A 25034-nucleotide genomic window follows, 5' to 3' on the forward strand; every position below is an offset into this window, starting at 1 on the left:
GTCTCTGATCTGCAATTCGACTTTGTAAAACAATTTCTGAACACTCATTCTCCGTTCCATGATCTTGGCAACTGAGAGCATGTCCAAGGGCCGGACCTCTTGAACCGCTTACTGTCTTTTGCCTTGATCACTACCTGGCTTTGGTTGACATGGCCCGTGGTCCATGATCCTCGGATGGATTGTGGGGGCGTGATGGCCAGGAGAAGTGCATATGCTCTTAACCTCATACATTGACGAGGAAAACGAAAAATGCCATCTCTAGCCGGATGCGCAATCTGTAGCTTGTAATGGCTATTGCTCGCCCCTTTCGCCACAAACAAATTTCCCGATTGTGAGCTGATGGGGGTATCCAGCAGCCGGGCGAGCCGCCAGCGACTTCACCCGTCGTCTCTCCGAGTTTCACTGCATGGTCATGTCGCCAGTAATCGTATTGTAACAATTCGATCTCTCCTAGAAAGAGAATACCGCTGGATTGCAATGAGAAGTGAGCATGGATGACAGCGCCTTTTTTGCGACTAATTTGAGAGAGTTGATGCCTTTTCCATTCCACATATTCACCCTTCGCAAGCTGCATAAACAAGAATCATTTGCCTGTATGGTTAATCCAATGTGACACACAAACAGTCAGCAGCAAGATTTTTGCTGTACGGTTTCTTCTGCAAACCGAATGACGCTGTCGGTAGGCCCGTCGCCGTGTATTCACCTGCATGGTGGCCGTCGTTCGTCGGCGTTGTCTCGCCCACGCTGTGTAATTGGGCACCGTGCTTTGCCTTTGTCCAAAGTGGAGCTGCCGCCTTTGCAGCGTATAGGGGGTGCCGTAGTACCCCCTACAGCGTTCCAATGTCTTTTTTTGGTGGCCAGATTCATCCGCGTGAGTGTGCTGCAGCAAGGGTGGTAGCGGCTTTCGATCGCGACACAATTTTCGATTTCAGGTGTCCTTCCATCCATGTCTCCAATGCTCCGTCTCCCCGCATGGAGGCGTGAGTTTAGCCCATCTGGGTGGTTCAACAAGCTTGTCTGCCCAAACGCTGACACGTCGAGAAGCGCGACTTTGGCGTATCTGGGGCAGGCATCCCGAGGCGAAAGTCGAGGTGGAAGTTGAGCATCGAGATCCAGGCCCACGGGCTGTGCTGTGTTTGCTTTCTTGACCTTCATCTAACCCAGGTGGTAGTACGTGTTTCTCGGGGCTGCAGGGTTATTTCTCGGTGTTAGATGTCTCCTCTTTCTCCCTGGCTTTGCGGTGCTGGCTTGTACCCATCATACCGACGTGATGTCGCATCGTCTGCCACCAGTGGGTTGTGGTCTCGACCGAAGTTTCGACTCGACCAAACCCTCTTTTAAAATGTCGAATGACCCTGTTTGGTGATAATGATGGTAATTACACCGATTCTCTGCAGTGGATTTTGGAATGCCGAAGAATGTCAGCTAGAAGAGATGGCGGAATGATCCGCATAGCCTTGAAGGGCCCAGGCGTAGCAGTTGTGGCATCATTGTATTTTGAGGCAAGGTACGTATTCTAGACGAGAGGTAGGATTGTCCTAGCAGGTAGACGCTGAGTACTGCTGCTGCTGCTGCTGCTGCTGCTGCTGTGAGTCTTCGGGCATAGGGGTGTCTGCCTTGGGTTTGGTAGGTACCTTAGGTGCTGTGAGATGTGAAAACTGCCTGCCCTGTTCAAGAGCCAGACTGCTTCCACAGATAACTACGGGCAGGGCACGTAAAATCTGGCGATGGATAAACACCCTCCTATGCCAGGGCCCCGCCCACCCCCCATTGCTCTTCCGGCCTAAGGCGTAAGTTGACTGGAGTGAAGGAGTGCCAGGGCGATGGCTGGACTGACGGGGTCGGGACTCGTACTTACTGGGCCGTGTGCTTGGCTCTTTGTATCGGCACTCCCTGGCGAGTACCTTTGAGCCCCCCATCTCAAGCGGCCGTTTCCTGTTCCTGACTCGCTGAGTACCCTTGTCTTCATGACCTAGGAAGCCTCCATAATTATTGCTGGTCTAATCCCGCTTTTATTTGCTATGGGCTTCCAGTAAAATCTCCTCACTGATGCTGCGCGATTCCTTTTCGACTTCTCAAAAGTCGGTTTTTGTGATCAGACGCCAGGGAGCTTGTCTTGGGTACCTTGAACTAAACCATCAGCCTGTTGCTCTAGCTCCTCTGCTTGGGCCATAGGCATGCCACCCCAGATCACAAGTCTGCGGCGACGTCTGAGGCTACATCAACACACACCCACCCGACAGATTCCCTTTTGACACCTCTGACCTCACCTCTCAATCCGCGTCGATCACCGCGGGGCTGGTTCTGTTCTGTTCTGTTCAATAAACGGTTACTTCTCCGTTCCTTCGTCTCAGTCCATTTCCTCCCGCTGAAAAACCGCTCTCCGTCTTTCAACACCGTCACGCTTCCCCCTGGTGTTCTTCACCGTTCCCAATTTCAAACAACCGCAGGGGAGAAAAAGACTTTTGCTGGCGGGACTGCGTTTTTCTTTCCCAAAACCCAGCCTTTTTCTTCTTCTCGAACAAGCAACACTTGGGTCTCGATTCACTCACACTTTGGCGCACACTTGCTCCTATTTCCCCTCCTCAGCATCATTCTCGTTCGCCCTTTCCCCGTGGTTCATGCGGCTGTAAACCGCCGAGCCGACTCAGGAAGACGCATCACTTGCTGTACGTATCTCTCTTCTGTGTACACCACATCCCACGTCAATCTTGAAAGCCCCTCTCTACTTGGTCCATCCCGTTGTCCCACACCCAAAAGCTCGGTCTCTTTCACAATGTCATCGAGATTCGTCTCTTATATTGCAGCCACCATGCTGGTATATCCACAACAGGCTTGCCACATGCCTCTCTCCCTCAAGCATCCATTAACCTTCACGCCCGAGTAGTTTTTCGCCCATTAGTGCATCAAAGAACCTCGTTTACCACCATCGTACTCCATCTGATTCGGCATCGGGACCGCTGGCGCATACCACGTAGCACCTTTGCTGCTCACGCATATTCGCACTAACCTTCCACCCTCGGCTCGCTGCCAAACAGGTGCAACTTGGTCGGGAGTATTCCCAATGACTGCTAGCTGGACCTAGAGCAATCGGAAGTGTCTCGACTTCGAAGCGAGGAAATTCGGCGTGTAGTGTACAGACGACAAGTAGATGGGACCGAATCGACAGGCAACGAACGAATTCTGTATCACTTGCGCATTGGGGCGCTCATTCAACAACTTCAAACGCAGACCACTACCGCTGTCCTACCTCAAATCTTCCTCCACGAACCGTCAAGGGACCCCTATATCTCCTAGCACAACAATCTACCATCATGGCGCAAGAACTGGAAAGCATATTCTCAGAGCTGGGCATTTCCCAGTATTTAGACACGTTTCTCGAGCAGGGATTCGATACCTGGGAGACTATATTGGACATTACCGAGTCTGATCTGTGAGTACACTGCTGCTCGTGGACTTGAACGGCCGAAACTAATGAATATCCAAGGGACGCTCTTGGAGTCAAATTGGGTCATCGACGTGTAAGAATATTGCCTCGTGCTAAAGCTTATTAGCAGAACCTGACAGAGGGAACAGAAATTACAGAGACGTATCGCCAACTCGAGGGGCCATGCTCCCGATGCGTCACTAGTATCGCCGACGAGAACGAGTGTCGAGGAGCATAAGCCAGAAACTCAACGGCTCGACCAACCACGACCGGAAACCAAGGATGGCCCCGTGGTAACCAAGCGCAAGTACCGTCGACACCCGAAGGTTTGTGTTAGAAAGCAGTACGAGTGGTGAACGTAAGATGGGCTGACAGCCTAAAAGCCAGATGAGAATGCGCCGGAACGTCCTCCATCAGCCTATGTGTTGTTCTCAAACAGTGAGTAACGGAAGATCTAGAGTTGAAAGCGACTGCTAATAGACGTGCAGAAATGCGCGATGAGCTTAAAGGCCGAAATTTGACCTTTACAGAAATAGCCAAACTTGTGGGAGAACATTGGCAAAATCTGTCTCCTGCTGAGAAGGAGCCTTATGAGACGTCGGCTTTGAAGGCGAAGGAGAAGTACAATCATGACCTGGCAGAATATAAAAAGACTCCTGAGTTCAGGAAATACACACAGTATCTGCAAGACTTCAAGCAGAGGCAGGCTAGTGCTAACCAAGGTAAGGTTGAAATGCTGGGAAGGTATGTACGCATTACTGACACATGTTTAGCAAAAGAATCATCCAAACGGCAAAAGCTTGAATCAGGAGCTCGTTTGACAAACGGTAGCGCAAGTGTGACTCCGGGGAGCCTCAGCAGTACTGGCAGCGGAAGTGAGAGTCAACCAGGAAGTGAGCCACCGCCGAATAGGAAACAACGAGTGGGATCTGTTGTTTCCTTGTCGGAATCGCAATATTCAACAGCTGTTCCTACACCAGTTTCTCAGCATCACCATCTGGATGAAGCGGTACACTCCCCTACCAGCACTCAGTTCGACCGTGAGAGCTTGCACTCGACAAGCCCTCGTGCGTCTCAGAGCCGAAGTCGTCGCCCAACATGGACGGAGAGTCAACCTAACCCCGACCCCATTCCGCCAACACATTTACCATCCTTGTCCGATGTATTCAATGGTCGTTCATTGAACGGTGTCTCAAGGTCTCCTGAAGCGGCTGGCTTTCCTGGTTTCGGGCCTCCACAGCATCCCAGCTCAGTGCCGCCTTCGTTGAAGCACGAGTATTCGTCAACAGGGAGCTCTACATCATCAGGCGCTGTGCAATCCTATCCTCAGACACCGAGTAATCATTCACTCCCGATTCATGCCTTATTGTCGAGTAAGGCTGCTCCAGCCCCTACCTATGAGATCCAGTCATCGTTTCCAACAGCACCTTCGAATATCCATGATCAAAAGCCGGTATTCGCTCCTCCGCCACAGGGTTCCCGTGGAACTAGAAACGGTACTTTCAACCACCTTTAGCATAGCTTTTCGGCAGAGGCTAATGAGGTTTCAAGGTTACCATTCGCCGCCGCCTGCGCTCTTGCGGTATCAGTCTAGTTCATCCTCGTCAGGAACCGAAGGGTCGCTTGCGTCATCCCACGCGTCTTCGCATGCATCGTCACAGTCCTCACTTGGGATTCAGGAACGAGGCGATCCGAAGCTTGACGGGATGAGCGCTCTCCTACGAGCAGGCGAGATTGTGAACCGGCGTGTTCAGTAAGAAGACTTATCTTACGTTACCATGAGTAACCTTCGCATGGAAAGAATAAGTATTGCAAAGTGTGCATTTGCGTTCAGTCCGGGTTTGAAGGCTCGATATGATTTGGTTGTCTGCTTGTACTCGTTTGTGTTGATGTGTTGAGGCCGAACCAAACTGGATGGCTGAGGTTGGTATGTCCGAGTATCTGAAATACCCTTATGGATTGGCATCTTGCTGGGCATCGTTTTTTTCTTTTTTTCTTTTGGGAATTCTTTACGGCGGCGTGTTGGAAAACCCCTTATTGGCGTTATTAGGTGCTGTGGGCTTTGCATCTCTTCTTTCTAGCCCAGTTAGGGTCATGAGCTGTGTGACACGACCAGACGATAAGTTTTTATCTTGAGGGAAATAGGGAAGGGTTGGGCACGAGATGGCATAAGTGAAGCTCTCTGGCAGCCCAGAGAAGCCAAAAATATACAAATAGTGTAACTGAAAATGAGTTCGGCCGACAGGGTATAGAGCAAGACAGAAAAGTGAAATGAATAAAATAATGATCATCAAGCACTTGGACGACTTGTAGGAGGAAAGTGAAAAAACGGGTGTACAATGATCCAAAAAAAAATGAGATGAATAAAAGGGGGCGGAGAAGATGTGACAAAAACCATTGAGGAGACGGAAGGAACGCCTTTTTTGGTATTTTCCAAGCAAACTTAACATACATTCTGGGAAGCAAGCACCAGCAAATGGCCGCTGGTAACAGTCAACGAGCAAGGGCGAGAATGAAAGGGTCTTTCCATATCCTACAGGCTAGTCCATTCCGCTGTGCCTCCAGAGCCTCTAACGTCATCATGTGCTCAAACTTTCGGGGTCTTTACCTGTCTGTCTTGTTTTATGCCCTTTCTGCGCCAGTGTCCCCAGCCTTGGCACGCAGACTGGCCAATATTCCCCTCCCCTCAGGCCCCGCGTACGACGCCCGTTTGTTTTGGTTGGTTGAGCTGACCCATCTCATTGCCGATCGCTAGACCCTGCGTGGATGACGGTGATCAGGGGTATGATAGGTGAGATGCCCAACGATAACAACAGCTTGTGAGGAGCTGCTTCGTATCATGCCATATTGAGCGTGGTTCCGCTAAGTATTACAAAGAGAGAAAATATGGTAGGAAGCCTATACGGAAGTTTATAGTATTTTGGAGTAATGATGGAGTATTACAATCGCCATGCAAGCGCACAAAGACTTGTCCATCTCATCAACCCTACCTGACCAGTCTCGTCCTAGAAAAGAGGGAGCCCCAATTCTGCAAGCCCAGCCCCGCCCCCGGTGCGATAATGCATGTGTGCGCCCGGAGAAGATGCTCCTTGAAGTCACGGGTAGGACTTCAGTTGGGACGAGTAGCTGCCGTTGTTCCAGTTCTACCTTCATCGTTTGCCCTAATTGCCCAAAACTGTCCATCCCTTTCTATGAGATGACCTGAAGAACTGGGTGCTGCAATCTGTTCCTGTAGTCGCTCTTGGCATCTAGCGCCCATCTAGAGCCAACGTACCAGGAAGCTACCGGTGCCCACACTCTTAGGAGCTTGCTTGTACCAGTCATTGTCCATTCGTTGGTTGGTTGGGACGATGGGATGTCTTCAGATCAACCGGCCAAGATGCATGACGAGAGGCAACCTTATTTAATGCAAGTTCAAAGGAAGCCCTCCATATGGCTACCTGCTTTCATTCATTACATAAGACGTCGTACCAATACTCCTGTTGCTTCACGCCCGCTCAGCTTATTGAAGCAGGCAAGACAGACAGACCTAAACAAATGATTCCTTCCGCCCATTCATTATGAAATGTGAGAAACCGAGCATGCCGTCGTTACAAAGCAAATGGGCTGGGCAAGGAGACCTCAGCGGCACAAACAATCACAAACTCTCCTGTTTTCCACTTCTCACATACGCTGTGTTACTCTGGCTTAGTCTCCGCCTGCCGAAATCTCGGCTGTCCAATCTTTGCGGATCATCAGCTCTGTGAGGTCGGGGGTCTTTTCGACAACTAGACCCTTCTCGTTAGCCAAGTGAAGCAAACTGATGAAGCAGAAACTCGTCGAGATGTCCTCCATTAAGGGTCTGGAATAGACTGTCTGCAAGTTGTTCATGACTTCGGTGAACTTCAATGTCGGGTCCTTGGAGGGGTCCTCTGGCGGGCCTGTTGGGACTGCAGGGGGGGAGCTGTTGGAGTCCTGTTTTGCTGTTAGTACTTTGCCTTTGTCCTTAAAAGATTTGACTATTAGGCTTACCATGTCCTCTGTCTCGAGGCCCATTCCCTTCCAGATTTCCTCCTTCAGCCGTCTGACGTCCACCCTCTTGGCCACACGGGCATATTGCACATAGTCAGGCCGGAGACGGCGCGTCTGGGTGACTAGCGTAGTGCCAAACGCACCAGTTAAGGCGTTGGTTGCCGCGTCACCGCCAAGCAAGGCTGTCATACCAGCGGTTTCAGTGGCCCCAGGGTCGCCTTCAGCAGTTGGCGAGAAGTGCTCACGGGCATCTGCGAAATCGTCCTCGTCGTCTTCCAGGCCGCCCGCAAAAGGAAGTGCGTCATCTTGGAAGAAGTTCGCGTCATAATCTCCTTGCGGCAACGCAGTCTCTTCTTCGATGCTTTGCATGGGTTCCTTCTGTTGTGCCCAGAATGCCTCGTCCATTTCACCTGCTGGTACATCTCTGTCTTGTCCAGCGTTACCGAACGCGCCGCTTTTGTTGCCGAGAACCCGCCGTCTGCTGAGGCGAGCCTTGGGCTTTAGGAAGAGATTGAGGAGCGATTTAGAGTTGAAGTGTTTGTCATCCGGCAACAGGTTTCGAGACTTCGACTTCCAATCTTTCTTGGGCATAGATATGGCAGAGTTGCTAGAAGCCTTCGTGTATAGGACATCGGCGAGGGCTTGGTCAAGTGGTGCCGCGAAGTCGATCTCAAAAGGCTCCTTTTCCTTGCGTTGCTTCGCTGGGGCTGCCGGCTTGTTGACATCTTTGATCTTTCTAATTCTCCAGTGTTCAGCGCTGCTCCAATTCTTCTGCAAGGCTTGGTCAAAATAACCCAGAATATCCTCGTGCATCTTATCGGCATTTTGTGCGTGGCTCATGGAAATAACGAAGTCGCCGTTGTCTTGGTCGAGCATTTCCATTCCATCGCCGCCAGCGACACCATCATCATTGAGGCCAGCATCGTAGACTCGCATTTGAGGTTCAAGGGCAGCTTCTCTCGCCCAGGCTTCACCACCCTCGCCGAATGCGACGTCAGCGCCGAGATCGAATCCGCCAAGGCCAAGGTCGTCATCATCAAAACCAGCAGCATTATCGCCGTCAATAAACATGCCAGAGTTGTCACCCAACAAGTCAGCAGTCTTGTCCTTGTCGTTGTCTCCTCTCCAGTCTTCGGGTGCCCTCAAGAAGGGAATATCCATAGAGCCGGAGGGGTTACCAAGGTCAAAGGTCTTCAAAGACGGGCAGATGTCAAGTTCATCCAGTTGAGTCAGGTCAGAGAAGAATTTGGCACCAAGGGCACCGAGGTCAATCTCAACATCTTCAGTCTCTTCCTCAGGCTCTGGCTCCTGCTCCTCCTGCACCATGGATGGTCCAGGGGTTCCCTCTTCGTCGTCGTCGTCCTCTGTGGTATCCTTTTTTCTCGTCTTTGAAGTGTGTGCGTCACCGACGTCGTCGCTGCTGTCGAAGACAATGCGGCCTTGGGCATCTATCATGAGATGGTTGAGGAGCAGGCCCTTGGCACCACCTTCGTCAAAGTCTGCGGATGTCTTCTTGAACAGAGGGTCTACGGCAAACTCAAGCTCAAACTTCTTGAGCTGAAGCGAGGAAAAACTGGGCGCAAGGGTCGCTTCTGATGATCGTTGTGTCTTTTAAGGTCAGTATATTTGCGGATCGCCGGGTGCTTGCAAACGTGCTTACCTTTCGCTTTGGCTTCTTTCTAACATTTCCATCCTCGTCGACCTCTTCTTCGCTCTCTTCGCCCTCAATATCGTCGCCTTCTCGATCCTTCTTTTTGTTGTTGCTATCTGCGAGGCCACTCAGCAGTTTGCCCGTCTCGGTTGCGACGCTATCGACTCTGCTGGTATAGATCTTGACGCAACCGTCCAGTGTGCAACTGGCCTTTTGAAAATTGACTCCGTCGCCTTCCTTGAGCAGGGACATATCGTGGAAGTAGTCAATTAGTGCAAAGTTCCAGGAGTTGTTGGCGTTGATTTTGTTATCCGTGGCCATCTTCATCCACTCTTCAAAGTTGGCGAGAATCGGTACTCGCTTCATGGGTGTAACTGTGCTGCCACTGACAACAATTTCCTCATCATCATCGTCAACGGTTTGACGGCCGCGGCTGCCGCGTGCACCGGGGGTCTTTGGTCTGGAGCCCGGCGACGCATTTTCAATGTCTTCCAAGCTGATGTTCATTTTGCGGAGCGGTGTCGCAGCAGCTGCCTTGAGTTCATTCTTCTGCCTCTCGTGAAGAGCATGGCGCGATTGCGCTCGTCTTGCCTTTTCTTCCACATCGTCGTTGAGGGGGATTCTAGGCATTGTTTAGTTTCGTTGCTAGGCAAGCATAGGTGAGTCGCCGACGTCGCAAACTTACTTAACGGGAGAATTCTTGAAGGGCGAGGCATTCATAGAGCCCGAGGTCGCTCTGACGCTGCCCGCTCGTGGTACCTGAGCAACTCGAGGCATCTTGTGTTGATGGCGCTGTGGTTGTCACCAGTTGTGTTGATTGTTACGATTGCGATATGTGCCAGGTGCCTGTGTTTACTTTCCCCACCAGGACACGCCCCAAGCGACGGCGCGAAACAACAATAAAAAATATATTATGCCTTAAATATTAGGCGCTTGATCTTAACCTTTCGGGCGGGCAGAAGTGGGGTGGCTGAGAGCACGAAAGTCGTCCCAACCCCTTTTAGTGTTATCAGCACGTGATGTCATCGTCCTATCTGCCGAGACTGATTGGAACCTTTCTCTTACACTTGCCGCTGCAAGTCGCCTCTCTCTTAAAGTTGCCGCCTCAACGGGGCATAGCCACAGTAGAGGGGGATCTTCCACGTATGTCCTCGGCTTGATCAAGGCGCCCGCCTGCGGTCTTGGCCAAAAACTTGCGACACGCCAGTTTCCTGAAGGACACTGGGTAGGTTTTCCCGGGCTGCCTCCCTCTGTCTTCATGAATCGTACATTAAGGTGAAAAGCGCATGCATCTGGCGGCCAGGTCGAACTCGTTAGCAGCCCGTTTGTATAGCGACTCGATCTAGAGACACTCGTTCCTCCTGCACAGCGGAACGAGCGGCATTCACCCAAGCACGCGGCGCGTCAAGACTCTGCCATGGCTGCAACTGAGCCAATTATATTCCGCATTTGACGTCAGCATGCCAACAACCTCCAAGGTTAGAGGGAGCGGGCTTCGCTTGCGGCCATTCTATACGACTGTCTTCCTACTCACTTTACTGGCGACATGGTCATATTTTAGCAAGGCTACGGAGCGGCGGTTCATGCTGCAGGATGCTTCGTCTCCGCTCCTCAAAAGAAACGAGCTCACGGAATGCCGGGATGTTCACCGAGCCGACGATCAGTGTGCCTTCGTCAAGGCTCACTGCGCTGAAGACGAGGCTGGTCTCCTGTCGTACTTGACTCTTTACTACTGCGACCTAAACAAAACACAGGCATTTGCCTTTGTTATACTAGTCTGCTGGCTTGGCCTACTTTTCACCACCATTGGCATCGCCGCCAGCGACTTCTTCAGCGTTAATCTCAACACCATATCTACCATCCTAGGTCTCAGCGAGAGCTTGGCCGGTGTGACCTTTTTGGCCTTTGGAAATGGGTCTCCCGACGTCTTTAGTACCTTTGCAGCCATGGGCTCCAACAGCGCCAGCATGGCGGTTGGCGAGTTGATCGGCGCTGCAAGCTTCATCACTGCCGTGGTTGCCGGGTCCATGGCTTTGGTTCGTGAGTTCAAAGTGGGCAGGAAGACGTATGTTCGCGATTTATGCTTCTTCATTGTGGCAGTCTGCTTCACCATGGTCTTCCTGGCAGATGGCCACCTTCATTTGTGGGAGTGCATAACTATGGTCTGCTACTACATCTTCTACGTGGTTACCGTGGTCACCTGGCATTGGTACTCGACAAGGCGGAGCCAGCGGCGGGTCCGGGAAGCAGCCGCACGAGGTCATGTATACGGAGCTGTGGGGCATCCCAACGATGAGCTGGCCCCGGAACCATACCGGGATGATCCCGACGACGAGGACCGTCAAGTCACTTCTACATCCGCTTCAAACGCCGGAGATATCAGTACATTGGAAGCTGGACCAAGAATTGAAGTTGATGACCACGAAGACGGCGAAGATGAAGCTGAAGAGACCGAGCATGGAAGACATGTTGTTGCCGAGATGGCAAGCAGCATGCGTGTTCTGCGTCCCCGAGGCCGCCGACGCAACACATTGACGCCAATTCGTCCCAGCTTAGTCGGTGCCTTGGAATTTCGATCAGCCCTGGCACAGTTACAGAGGGAAAGCAACCTCCGGCTTCGACCTATGCACGGACGAGCATACTCGGTCAACAACATTGGAGCACATGGCGAAACAGCAACTACGGTTGGACCGCCATCCGACTCGGGAAGATATACTATTAGCGCCATTGAGGGCCTCGGTCAGAATAGAAATCGAGCCATGTCATCTGGCGACGTTCCTGGTTCACTGGCTACCAGCCGCGACCATTCTCCTTGGCGCTTCCCCCCTCAAGGGACGTCTGCGAATCCCGTTCAACAAGTGAAGGCGCAAGACGCCAGGAATCGGAGTCCATCCCCTGCTTATAAGATTGGTGGCAACCTTGCGCCCCCTCCTGTTGAGCCTGTACCGCTGCAACTGGATCCCGCTGCCAGCGAGTCCCTAGAATCTCGACACTTCCCTGGGCAGCTTTCGCTTCAAATTCCAAGCAGACGTACAAGCTTCAGCGATCGATCCTCGCCAGTATCCCCCTTCCCTGGCTACACGGATTCCCCTATGGTATTGACGCCAGCACCTCAGAATGAACCAACGGAATTCATCATGCCGCCCGGCCCAGCCCGCATGGAGGTTCCCTTTGCGCCTTATGAGATCAACGACCCAAAGCCTGTGAGGTGGTGGCCATATGCTATATTGCCTCCTCCTCATATTTTCTGGAGTACATTATTCCCTACCCTTTTAGGATGGCAGCAGAAAAGCTACTGGGACAGATTTGTTAGCACCATATCGGTCCCTAGTATCTTACTGCTTGTGCTCACCCTTCCGGTTGTTGAAAGTGAAAGCCCAGATGAGTCACCAGATGATACCATCGTGGATTCGTTGGCGCAAGGACCCAACGGTCGTGCCAATGCCTCCCTGACCCTACCTGAAGGCGAGCCCATCGAGCAAGAATCAGAGTGGCAACGTTTCAGGCGAAGTACCCTGACGCACTCCCGTATTCCATCAGTTGAGCACTCGCCCAAGGGCTCTCCAGCACTCATTGCCGTCGATGATCCAAGTGGTGCACGTGTGGCTACTGAAGCCCCCACCAGCCATCCGCAAACCGTTAAACCAGCAGCACCGTTGCCTTCGGAAAGCAGCCTAGCCGCTGTAGATGATTCTGGCCAATGGAACAGATGGCTGGTGGCTATCCAACTATTTACCGGTCCTTTGTTTGCAGTGGTAATTCTTTGGGCAAATATGATGGAAGACTTCCAACAACCATACAAGGTCCTCGTCAGATTCATTCTCTACACCCTTCTAGCATCTACCATCTTGCTTGGCCTTCTGTTAATGACAACGAATCCTGACAAAAGACCTAAATTCCACTTTTTGTTGTGTTTTATGGGGTTCATCATTGCCATTGCCTGGATTTCCACCATTGCGGGTGAGGTTGTTGGCGTTTTGAAGGCTTTTGGTGTTATTTTGGGAATCTCTGATGCCCTTCTTGGATTGACTATCTTCGCAGCGGGCAACAGTGTGGGCGATCTGATTGCCGATATTACTGTTGCCCGCCTTGGCTACCCTGTAATGGCTCTGTAAGTGCAAACTATCAAATTGTTCCGTGGAATAGCACTAACATATGTTTAGGTCCGCTTGCTTCGGTGGTCCCATGCTCAACATTCTCCTCGGCATCGGCATTGGCGGTGTCTATATGATGGTCCAAGCCGCAAACCATCGGCACAAAAAACACCCCGACAAACCCTTCAAGTACCACCCATACCAAATTCAGATTGGAGGCACTCTGATGATTTCGGCCATTACGCTGCTCCTCACTCTGCTGGGTCTTTTGATAATCGTCCCAATGAACAAGTGGGTAATGTCACGAAAAATTGGTTGGGGTCTCATTGCCATCTGGACCATCAGCACCATGGTAAATGTTATCGTCGAGATGACGGGAGTATGGACCGACGTGTCATACTCTATCGCCTTTTAATTGACTCCTCTTCGGCATATACTCAACTTCTATCAGCATCCACTCATATTATAAATAACAGAGTATACCCTAGCATAGCGTGCGACCAAGAAGAGGACTTTGAAACTGTTTTTTTCTAATTCCTTTCTTGAGAAAGAGCGTATACAGTCTTTACCAGCCTTGGCGGGTGGACAAGAACAGACACAAGCATACAACTACAGATACATTAGTTTACATTAGTTCCTAAAAGCAAATTACACGTTTACATACACCTTGGCAACACACCCCTATGACGTTGCGTGACGGTAGCCATCGGTTATTGATATCTGCTATTGGTGTGAGATGGCGTCAGGAAGCCACAACAAGCGGCAAAAGACGTCTCATCCCAGCACCGGACCCGGAACTCCTAGGGTGGATTGTCGGACCGGTGCCACGCAGTAATATGCTGATCAACCGTCTGATGTGTCCCTCGCACAGAGATTGTACAACCCATGCTTCCCTAGCGAGAGGCAACAATTATCGACCTCAACCTCATGGGTGAATTGGACGAAGCGCGGTTGTTCGCCTTTGCCAAGGATTCATCTGTTGTATTTCCAGCTGATCGAGAGTGCCAAGAACAACATAGACAAACGTACGTAACTTACTGCCATGTTTAACGTTTCCCAGAAATATGTGTTTTCCATCAGCATAATCTTCAAGAATATTCATCGGCAAGGAGAATTTCGTATATTAAAAGATGATCAGGCACTTAGAGCGCTAATTCGTGCTGATGGTTATCATTCACCCCCGTTGTGTCATATCTCAAGCACACTCTTGCAAGCAGCCTCTTTCAGAATATTTTACAACCCAGAAACATGGGCTTTGACTCGAATCACCCGTATGGCTCAGCAACTTGCTGGCATCAAACAATCCAAGATGAGCCAACCGCAACAGGTTTCATCTCAGACATCTGACCAGAAAGGATGTGCTGAAGTTGGATCTTCTGCGCAAAAAGCCATTGCCAATTTCCAGACCAACCAGGCCCAGGGGAAGGGACCAGATTACATGAAGATCGGGGGCGTTGCGGAGAAGGCCTGCCCTGCTTACAACCCAATTGAACACGCCGGTGGTGAAGACATGAAGGACTTGGAAGAAATTGCGCGGAACATTACCGCTGGATTTTGTGGCTGTTCAAGTAGTAAGGAGGTTGATGATGGGACAAAGTTGGATGAAGCTGAGGGTGTGATCAGCTCCCAGGTTGATGAGGGAGGTGAATATGAGAGCCAACTTGGGAAAGCAGGGGGAAAGGATGAGAGTGCTCTACGTGTTACCCATAAAGAAACAAAACGGGGCGATTCGCTTGATAAAGCTATGAACCAAGATGCTGTTCAAGAACTGCCGGAGGGAAAGTTTGCGCAAGAGTCAAATACCAGGAAGAATCCCCTTGTTAACTCCAGCTCCGAGCGAAGCTCATTGGACGAAGGCAAGAACGCGCAGGGTTTGACTGGAAGTCAAGGAACGAGAGACGAGACGCTTTCTACTCGAACAGACGATGGGAGTAAGCTGTCATTCTTGTTTTCCGATGGCAACTATTGCAGCGCCGTATTGCTTACACTTGAACAGAACCTGTCGACGACGGTCAGAGATCTCGAATCACGCGCAGGGAGTAGAAGTCCCTCATCCCCCTGATTGATCCTGAGGCGAGTGACCCTTGAAGGCTACATGCTAAGCCTTACAGCATGTGTTAACAAGTTGGTACGCTTCCGGAGGCAAACATTCCCAAAATGTGCCGATAACAAAGAGGGATCTACCTGAACAACATAGGCCAAAAAAGGCCGAAAAGCGGTTCTTCAATGCCATACAATACAGTCGCTTTCGATATCTGTCCTTAATACAGTCATCTTTTGTCCAATTGTGATGTTTCAAAAGGTGGCAGGCTATCCCGGAAGATCACCCAATCGCCGACCCGGAGCCGTGCACGATCCCTCCGCCGAACTCCACAAGCCATCCCGGAACCTTATCCCTACCTCGGGACGTCGCAAGGGCTCCCTCGGGGCATCATAGCGTTGCATCGTCCACTAAAAATGGTGTTCCCTGCGGAAATGCGGCCGCTAAAATTGCCCATTCAGCAGGGTTTGCAGCGCAACTACAGGACACTATGTCCGTTTCTTCGCCGGAACCGTGTTCCTGGCTTCGATTTTCACTGACCAGATGGAACTAATGAACAAGAAGGGAACATTGTCATCGCCGCACTGCCACAGAGGTTGCGTGGTCAAATTTTAAAAGTGACACCCTGGCCTACTCAGCCGTACAGCTCCTCATCTCGTTTCGGCCACTTCGTATTCCTGGGTCGTAAGGCAAGCTGTCCAGTGTCAAAGACAAGACAGATCATCTCAAAGTGAGTAATCGTGAAATCTGTCAGCTCTCGAAAGATTTTCAGTCACCCTAAGCAATATGTGATGGCATGGAGGATCAACTTTACATGGGTCAATTTTCCTCGCAATGTAATAAGTCGTCAAAACAGGCTCTCAGATATAAATTAGACATCATCCCAACTGATCGACAGTGAGATTCGGTTTGATTGAGCTCTACTCACTGTACCTTTCGACACCCACAAGGAGACCACTCCAGACCCTGAAAGCATCCACCTAAGCAACGCTACCCCTGCCCCGCCATCTCAAAGCAACCCCGCGTCCAGCCTGCCACATCCCGAAGGAAGCTTCGACATTCCTTCCTCAACTCTTACGATTTCTGTCTCTGCCCGCCTTTCTGATCACCTCGACACACAACTTCACCGCGGAGGCTTTTCCGAACTTAGAAAAGCTGATCTCTCGACCTCCAGAACACAATCGATATTTACTTTGTCACAATGGCTACATACCCCCCTCTCGAGGACCGTCCCCTCAAGAACACCATCTGCCTCTTTGACGTTGACGAGACGCTCACTCCTGCCCGCCGCGTACGTATTGGCCCCGAATTCTACTGAATCTGCGCCTAAGAAAGCCTGCCAGCCGGCAAGAATATTAGCTGACGTCTCAAATTCCAGCATGCATCCCCCGAGATGCTCGACCTCCTCGCCCGCCTCCGCCAAAAGTGCGCGATTGGCTACGTAGGCGGCTCCGACTTTTCCAAGCAGCAAGAACAGCTCGGCGACGCCTCTACTCCCGTCACCACTTTATTCGATTACTGCTTCTCCGAGAACGGTCTCACCGCCTTCAAGCTCGGTCAGCCCCTACCCTCCAACAGCTTCATCAAGCACATTGGCGAAGAGCAGTACAAGGAGCTGGTGCGTTTCGCCCTGCACCACATCGCCGATCTCGATATCCCCATCAAGCGCGGTACCTTCATCGAGTTCCGCAACGGCATGGTCAACATCTCCCCCATTGGCCGTAATGCTTCGAACGAGGAGCGCAAGGCGTTTGAGGACTACGACAAGATCCACAACGTGCGACGTGACTTCGTCGCGAAGCTCCGCGAGAAGTTTGGGCACTTGGGCTTGACTTTCTCCATTGGTGGCATGATCTCGTTTGACGTCTTCCCTACTGGCTGGGACAAGACGTACTGCCTCCGCCACCTCGAGAACGAGGCCAAGAAGGAGGGCGGCATTACCTATGACAAGATTCACTTCTTTGGCGACAAGACGCACGAGGGCGGCAACGACTTTGAAATCTACACCGACGAGCGCACAATTGGCCATGCCGTTGATGGGCCCGAGGAGACCATGCGCATTATCAAGGAGCTTTTCGACTTGTGAATCTTGCCGCAAGGAAGTAGTCAGCTTTGATGGTATGGGATTTGGGAATGCAATTGGGCAAATGAGCTACAAAGAAGAAGAAGAAAACTAGTGATGATACCAAGACCAGCTGGTTTTGTAGACGGGACCACAAGTGGCTGGGACACAGAATGTGCATGTCGAGACGGCAGCACTTCTTTTACAACTTGATCTTAGACGAACAAGTAACATAATCAAGCACACTCATAAATATCATCCATAGCATTCGTGACTAATGAACGAAATTGTGTAGCATGTGTATTGGCAATATGGATAGATAGTAAACATCGTCAGGTCATCAAGCACCCGCCTTATGTTTTCAAGTCGCCTGAATAAAGTGGGAGAAGAAAAGAAACATTAGGATATCCAAGAAAATAGCCTGCCACCCCAACTATGTCGTTTGCTACCTGCCAAACTCCAGATGCGGCACAATCACTGGACCGTACTTCGTCGGTGCCGTGAAAGCACCGTCACCCTGGACCACAAAGTCCACCGCCAAGCTTAGCTTCGTCAGGCCCTGGCCGTTGGGACCGCTAGGCGACACCTGAGCACCAGGAATGGCGTCGGGGTCGTAAGCGACTACGGCCACGTAATTTCTGCGACCCATGAGCTTCTTCAGCTCGCGGGCAGAGCCACTGGCATCTGTATGGAAGATCTCCATCATGTCCTCCTTGGTGTCCGAAACCTCATGGTTGGACTTGTGGCCATTCTGAGGTACGTAGAGGCTCTTGTTGTTGTGGAGAAGTTTGAGAATGTAGTTGCTGGCCGGTTGGGCGACGATGGGCGATGTGATGATTTGGTACATCGTCTTGTGATCACTTGGGTGCGTGGGATCATGAACCAGGCCGGCTCCCGCACAGTTGACATCTAGGGCTGGTTAGTACTGGTTAGGGGGGTGATAGGAGGTTGTGAACTTACCCCCTGACATGAATGTCATGCGGATGCCCTTCTGCTGTGCGATGCCTTGAAGAGTCCGGATAAGATATGTCCTCTCCAAGTCCTTTGAATCATGCGTCCACATGTCCTTGAGGACCTCAGCGAGGTCGATCTCTCCAAACTGATTCAGGACGTTACCCATGAGACCGGACTTGCCGACAGCTTTCTTCACTTGGGTAAAACCCTGCGCAACGACCTCCTTGCCTCCAACTACGCCCGCCACCGAACTTGTGACCTTGCCGAGCAAGTTGTACGACATGTTGACCGCCTTCTTACCAGTAGTAACAGCAGTAGCCAAGCTCTCAACTGCCTCAAGGCGGGGATAAACCAGGGGCACTGAAACCATCCAGATACAGTGTTGCACGCTGGGAGGCAGTGTCGCAACCTTGGGGAAAAGACCCTGGTAAGTCGGGCCCGCCATAACTCTGCTCTGGTTCCTTTCCGATCGGCAGTCAGGTCCGACAACAACGACAGCAGGACCGAGATACTTCACAAAATGCCAGCCCTGGCCAGTAATCGTGAAGAGGTCCATATCATTGCTGACGTTACGGAGGATCTCCACAGTTGTGTGATGTTGGAAAAGCAGGTACATTTCGATAGCTATGCGGCCAACGTTCTTGAACATCTGTGACCCTTGCATGTACTCAGGGTAAGAACCAAAGCCGTCAAAGCTGGAGGCAGTCAGCGCCGGACACATAAAACTTGTTGCGGGGGGAAACTCACATGTCGTGATCATCAACCTGCAATATATGCGGGATCTGAGCAAACGCCTCTCTCAGATAGGGCTGGTCAAAGTGGCTGGTGTAGTAGTGGAAATAGGCGTGAGAGACATCCTCTTCGTGGCGTGCAGTCCACTGCGCATTTTTTCTGTTGTCTCTGCCGCTCATGGCTAGCCACTGCTTCAGCAGGGGCACCTCCTTCCATAGCCTGTCACCGTATATTTGGTCTCCAAGGCCGAGTTGAACGTGGAAACCGCCACAGTCGACATTCTTTTGCAGCACGTCCTTCCACATGAAGCCCACACCACCGAGCTTAGAGCGCTCACTTTGAGACGTTGACGCCGCAAAGTCATTGTTGGAATGGGCAATGAATCGCCAGCCATTCTCGTGGCGACCAGCAACGACGAACTCATATCTCGTGCATCCAAGGTGTGAAGTCACAGCGTAGGTCCACCTCTCAGTACCATTCTCGCTCATGGGCAGATCAATATCATACTTGTGAAACGTCCAGCGTTGGTGAGTATAGATATTATGTGGCACTAACTGTCGCGGATTGGGCGAAAGGTCAGCGCTAAGGTGGATGTGAATTGTAGGAGGCTGCGGCCCCTCAGTCACAATCATAATGCTACCCAGCCACGCCCCCTTCTCCATGTCCATATTGCAGTAACGGAGATACGGGCCAAAATATACGCCATTTGTGGGCTGTATTTTGTACATATCGACGCCAGCACTTGGTGGGGGTCCAGAGAAGCCGGCCGTGGTAGGCGTTTGAGATGCAGCAACACTCATGATGCTCTCGGCATAACCAGGAGTCTGCGGAGGAAACATCGGGGATCCGAGGCTTTGCTTTCCGAACATGGTCGGAGACGCGAGAGGATTGCCATAAGTTGAAGCAGTGGGCGATAGGGGCGCTTGTTCATGATGGATCGGATTTGGGCCCTTGGGGAATTCCCACTGCGTAGCCTGAGTAGCTAGGTGAATATAGTAGTATTGCCCAGAATTCTGGTCGAGGTGAGCAATCCAGCCTTCAGGCAACGGTGGCGGAGAGGATGGTCCGGCATTTTGGAAGGTGGCAGGGGCCTGGACAGTCTGCGCAACCGGCGTTGCAATGGGCTGTGCTTGTGATTGTGCTTGTACTTGCGGCTGCTGAACCTGAGCTGCAGACTGCCCATTTTGTTGCTCCGGTCGAGGATCATTGGCGAAAGCTGGATGGCCCTGTAAAGAAGGCGACGCAAGTCCTGCTGCTGCAGGACCAACCGAGGCGGGCTTCTTAGGTGGTGATTGTGCGACAGTTGTAGCCACGGACGGTTGCGAATCTGCTCTTTGCTGCGCTGGTCGTTGTTTCTCAGCGGGGTAGGAAGAGTTACCTCCTGGGTTGACGCTCGAATAGGCGGGTGGAGGAGTCTTAGTGCCCATCCGCTGGAAATCCTGTTCCAATACGCTGACTTGCAAGGCAGGCTGGTCTCCTTCGTTTACCGGCTGCTGGGGCGGAGGACTGAACGTGGGCTGAGTGGGACTTGTCACCGGATTCATCCCCAGGTACACAGTGGGCGGTCCATGTGGCTGGTTCTCTGGGTTCTCTGTGGGAGTCCAGGGTCGTGCTGGTGGTGGTGCCCCCCCATACTGAGCTAGTCTCTGGGACGCAGCGGAGCTCTGTGCCTGCTGTGCCTGCAAGCTAGTCAATGTCGCCGTGCCCGAGATACCAGAAGCAGCATATCGAGCCTCGATTCCACCTCCCGGAATGACACCCGGTTCCACGATAGGGGTCTCAGGAGGGGGTGGAGATCCCCGGCTGGCGCGTGTTGTGGATGTCGAAGCAGTAGATGCGAACCTGTTCACATTACTCTGACCAGGCATGTCGAGGTGTTCAGAACTCTGTGACTGTGGCTGAGGTGGTGGTCTCTGAGTGTGGCCATGAGCGGGAGGAGTAGAGCTTGATGCGCCGGCTGGGGGAGGGTAATACGGCTTCTTGGTGTAAGAGGGGTAGTTTGTGGTAGAAGCAACCGGGCGCTGGGGTTGCGGAGCGTCCAACGGCTTTGAAAAGAGGTTGCCTTCCTCTGAGGGGCTCGTGGGGGAGGCAGCGCCTAAAGGCCTCGGGCCGTTCCCACGTCGCTCGGCGAGCGTCGGACTCTTGGTCTCGACGGGACTGGCGTTCAAGCGCGGGGTGGTATCATTGTAGTCGGAGCCGAAGCGCTTCGGGGCAATAACAGTAGGCTTGGTTGGCTTGCCAGGCCGGAGATCTTCTTCGTCTGGGTATGGAAGCGGAGCGGCAGAGCTTGAGGCACCTGGAGGCAGAGGAAACGTAGGCTTCGAGGTAAAGGACGGCGTGCTCGAGGCCGAGGGAGGGGCGGGGTACTTGAACCGGTCGAACGAAGAAGACGGTACGGGACTCTGAGGCTTGAATATTCTCAGGGGCTCGACGGTCGGGCTGTCGCAATCCTCCTCAGAGGGTTTGCTAAGAAACAGCTCGGCGTCGGGGGTGCCACGGCTGCGCTCCATGGCGATGGGTCGTATCTAGATAGACCAGTATCTGGGGCCGACTTGCGCAGGTACGCGACAGGCTTGGTGCAGTCTGAATATGCGAATGACGCACGGCGAAAGCTCAAGTCTGCAGGTCAGAAAGGGTAAAAATGAAAAAAAAGTTATTTATAGGAGCTGTCGAAGCTGGCTGATTTGGTGTCTACTGTTGGCTACTATATTCTGGGAGGATCGCAGCAGCAGATGGGGGGGTTGGTGGGGTTGATTCTCACGAGGGAGGTCGCAGAAATGGCCGGCCGCTTGTTAAGGCCCGGTAGATGGACGAAACAGACACAATGCGGCCCCAAGACCTGTCGAAGAAAAAGACGACTTAGCAGCAGAGGGAGATGGGTGAATTGCAAAGCAGGTGGGAGCGCGATCTTCAAAAGAATAAAACTTGCTAGATAGGATGACGGATGGCCCGGTCAGGTAGGGTTTGGGTCTGGCGGGAAGCATTGGGCAAAGTTCGGCGTGGGATCTGTGAAATGGGACGGGGATCTGGGGGGGGTTCGTTCTCCAGCGGCAGCGAAAGTGAGAGGAGGGGTAGCCTCACGGTGCAGGCGCGGGAGGCCTGGCATGGCATTGCAGGGAATAGGTCCATATGGGCTATTGGCCGTTAATTAAGAGACAGCTGCTTTCAGTCACCCCCCAGAAGAGTGGCATCCAGGAGCCAAAGAGCCTAAACCACCAGGCCGTGGACAAGAACTATGGAGCCTGCATGATGGTATCTTGCCTAACGGAGCTCAGTGATTGGCCATTTATCGTGGGCGCTTAGAGAACTGGCAGCAGCAAATGGCATCCTCACCTTGGAGTTGCAAGCGCCTGCCCATGAAAGCGAATTGCTTGGCTTGAGCCTCCAACGGAGCCCAGAGCAAGGTACGGGTGCCACTCGAACTCGTAATGCGCGGCGAGCGAGATGAAAGTGATTTGTTGAAATGGGGATACGGCATCTGATATCCGGTGAGTCGACGATGCGCCAAGAAAGGGGAAGCACAGGTGCCCGCTCATCTGCAGCAACATTGAAGGATGGGCCATCACTTGATGGAAGCGCCGTTCATGTAGGGTTTTGAAGAGGGAAACTGGTAAAATATGTAGGCTTAGCCTGAATGCCTGCACATATTGTAGATACAAAGGAGAAACAGGCGGCTGGAGGGAAACTGCTGGAGCACACTGGATGAGTGGTTAGGACGGAAAAGGCCGAGAGATGGACCAAACTCCTCCAATCGGTGGATTACCTAAGCATTGGTCCTGCCCCGTTACACAAGGTCCGAGCTCCAAGAGTCGTGGAGGTTCGCCTCCGACAGAAGGAAATGTCACTGGCCAATATCGGAGTTTATGCATTCATGTGAATCTCAACTCCTCAGGAAGGGACAAAGGGGACTCGGACGTCGTCGCAACGACAACCCGGCAACTTAAACCGAGAACGACTCATAATCAGGGGAATTCGACTCACACTTGAAGCCTTACGACTTGTCCGCGCACCCAGCTAGACCAACTGTGGTTTGAGGCCTCAGCCTGGCGTGCGCGTCCTTTTCCCTTGCGTGGCAAGCACCACGACAGTGAGACTGTGGCACACGCACGCACTCACCACCTCCAGCGGTGCCGCCCTCCGGGACCGAGCAGCCACTGAACCCCACAGCGGTCCCCTTGTACCTGTCGGGCCCGAACACCGGGCTACCCAGTTCTGAACCTCACCTTTGCTCACCCATTGCCTTGACTTGCGAAACCATGACAAGAGGCAAACAACAAGACGCGTCTTCGGCGCCTAGGATGCCCCTAAAGTCGTTGCAACTCCGTCACAACTCGGTCTCCGATCCCCTCGGTGGACTCTACCACACACCTTGAACACCGGAGCTCGGTGAGAAAGCCTCCCGCCCTCCGGCTGTATCCAATGAGCTTATTCCCCTCTCCCAGGACGCGTGGCGACATTGTGCCTCCCATGTCCATCATTCGAAACCTTTCTGACCTGTTCGACAAGGGGAGTGTTGGAGTAGTGCACGTACTTCTGACTGGCTTAGTTTGGCGTCGCAAGTGATTTTGCCTTCCCTCATACCAATATCAGATGGAGGTGTACGCACGCTGCCTGCCTCACAGTGAATCACCGACATAGTATATAAGTTTAATATCGCCTCGACCTGATATTCAATCTGGTTCTTCATCCATAGCTTCATTAGCTTAACAACAATACCCTCAACCACTTTTCACCCACACACCCAATAACCCTACATCACCAAGCAGCAGCAATCATGTCTTGGGCTGGCCCAAACGGCAATAACAATCCCTTCCCCCACCCACCCGGCGCCCAGACATTCTGGAGTTGGGTTCACTCTCTTGACCCCAACAACCGTGCCGGAGCCGGTGTCGACCACTCTGCAGGCGGTCCCTGGGCGAACTTTCCCCACGGATTCCCGTTTCACGGTGCTGAATTTGGCCTCGGTAACGGCCCCAGTGGATGGGGTGCATACGGCGGCTGGGGTGATGCCCGAAGAGGAGGACCTGGCCACCGTCGCGGTGGCGGCCGTTGCGGCAGCCGGGGTCGCCACGGTCGCCACGAGCACCGACAGGGTATGAACGAGGGCGATGAGACAGCAGAAGACATCATGCGCGACGTCGATGACGCCGAGATCTCGGACAAGGAAAAGGACGACTCCCCCGACACCATGCGCGACAGCCCTGATGAGGGCCTCCCAGAGCACAGTCATCACCATGGCCCAGGCCGACGTGGCCGTGGACGCTTCGGCCGCGGCGGTGATCCCTGGCGACACAGCCGGCATCACCACGGACCTCACGGGCACCGGGGCCCACCTCCTCCCCCACCTCCGCCGCCATTCGGTGCCGGCCCGCCCCCGCCCCCACCATACCCTCACCCTAACCCTCAGTCTCCGGCCTTTGACTTCTCCAACTTTCTGAATCAATTCGCCGGCCGACCCTTCGCTCAGAACATCCGCGACTGGGCTACTCGCTTCGGTGGCATCAACAACCCCGGCGGCGCCCGCGGTGGCCCCGACTTCACCGCTGCCGCCAGCGACGACTCCTCCTTCAACCCCCCCGTTGACATTTTTGTTACCGAGAAGTCCTATGTACTTCACTTTGCTCTTCCTGGAGCCAAAAAGGACGATATCGGTGTCGACTGGGATGCCGACAAGAGTGAGCTCCGTGTTGCTGGTGTAGTCTACCGCCCTGGAGACGAGGACTTCCTGGCCACCATGGCCTCAAGCGAGCGCAGGGTTGGCATGTTCACCCGCTCCGTACCCCTCCCCCCCGCAGGCTCAGAGAGGGAGGAGGTTGACGCGCTGTCTATCACAGCCAAGATGGAAGATGGTGTCCTCATCGTCACCGTTCCCAAGCTCGAGAAGGAATGGACTGAGATCCATAAGGTCGACATCGAGTAATCTCTTGGAAAGACTTGCTCAGGATTTCTTTTGGTGTAAAATGGTTATTCGGTGGTTTTGTAATGAGTGATGCGGTGCTGCGAAGGATTTGAGGTCGGAATTTTGTTCACAAGGCTTTATATTAGGTAGCTATAAACATGAC

The 25034-nt window shown here is 52.6% G+C and overlaps 7 protein-coding genes across 7 annotated transcripts; 5 read left to right on the top strand and 2 right to left on the bottom strand.

The window, feature by feature from the left end:
• Nucleotides 1–3314: 3314 nt before the first annotated feature.
• Nucleotides 3315–5184, top strand: CTRU02_205672 (HMG box protein; the record flags this gene model as incomplete). Its single annotated transcript, XM_036727666.2, has 7 exons — nt 3315–3433; nt 3488–3521; nt 3577–3753; nt 3811–3865; nt 3916–4149; nt 4201–4923; nt 4979–5184. The coding sequence occupies 7 exons, from the start codon at nt 3315–3317 to the stop codon at nt 5182–5184; spliced, it is 1548 nt and encodes a 515-aa protein (XP_036580622.2).
• A 1930-nt stretch (nt 5185–7114) lies between these two features.
• Nucleotides 7115–9866, bottom strand: CTRU02_205673 (condensin complex component cnd2; the record flags this gene model as incomplete). The annotated part of the gene is made up of 3 exons (XM_070204588.1): nt 7115–9046; nt 9099–9711; nt 9775–9866. The coding sequence occupies 3 exons, from the start codon at nt 9864–9866 to the stop codon at nt 7115–7117; spliced, it is 2637 nt and encodes an 878-aa protein (XP_070061692.1).
• A 683-nt stretch (nt 9867–10549) lies between these two features.
• Nucleotides 10550–13598, top strand: CTRU02_205674 (sodium calcium exchanger protein; the record flags this gene model as incomplete). Its single annotated transcript, XM_036727668.1, has 2 exons — nt 10550–13200; nt 13253–13598. 2 exons carry the CDS (start codon nt 10550–10552, stop codon nt 13596–13598), a joined length of 2997 nt encoding a protein of 998 aa, XP_036580624.1.
• An 858-nt stretch (nt 13599–14456) lies between these two features.
• On the top strand, nt 14457–15226 carry CTRU02_205675 (uncharacterized protein; the record flags this gene model as incomplete). Its single annotated transcript, XM_036727670.1, has 2 exons — nt 14457–15114; nt 15180–15226. The coding sequence occupies 2 exons, from the start codon at nt 14457–14459 to the stop codon at nt 15224–15226; spliced, it is 705 nt and encodes a 234-aa protein (XP_036580625.1).
• A 1199-nt stretch (nt 15227–16425) lies between these two features.
• Nucleotides 16426–17310, top strand: CTRU02_205676 (phosphomannomutase; the record flags this gene model as incomplete). Its single annotated transcript, XM_036727671.1, has 2 exons — nt 16426–16515; nt 16603–17310. 2 exons carry the CDS (start codon nt 16426–16428, stop codon nt 17308–17310), a joined length of 798 nt encoding a protein of 265 aa, XP_036580626.1.
• A 421-nt stretch (nt 17311–17731) lies between these two features.
• CTRU02_205677 (ww domain protein) lies at nt 17732–21482 on the bottom strand (the record flags this gene model as incomplete). Its single annotated transcript, XM_036727669.1, has 3 exons — nt 17732–18195; nt 18247–18935; nt 18988–21482. The coding sequence occupies 3 exons, from the start codon at nt 21480–21482 to the stop codon at nt 17732–17734; spliced, it is 3648 nt and encodes a 1215-aa protein (XP_036580627.1).
• Nucleotides 21483–23746: 2264 nt separating this feature from the next.
• On the top strand, nt 23747–24892 carry CTRU02_205678 (hsp20-like protein; the record flags this gene model as incomplete). The annotated part of the gene is made up of 1 exon (XM_036727672.1): nt 23747–24892. The coding sequence occupies one exon, from the start codon at nt 23747–23749 to the stop codon at nt 24890–24892; it is 1146 nt and encodes a 381-aa protein (XP_036580628.1).
• Between the last annotated feature and the right edge of the window lie 142 nt (nt 24893–25034).

The sequence above is a fragment of the Colletotrichum truncatum genome, assembly GCF_014235925.2.
Source record: "Colletotrichum truncatum strain CMES1059 chromosome Unknown Contig_0003, whole genome shotgun sequence".
Lineage (NCBI taxonomy): Eukaryota > Fungi > Ascomycota > Sordariomycetes > Glomerellales > Glomerellaceae > Colletotrichum > Colletotrichum truncatum.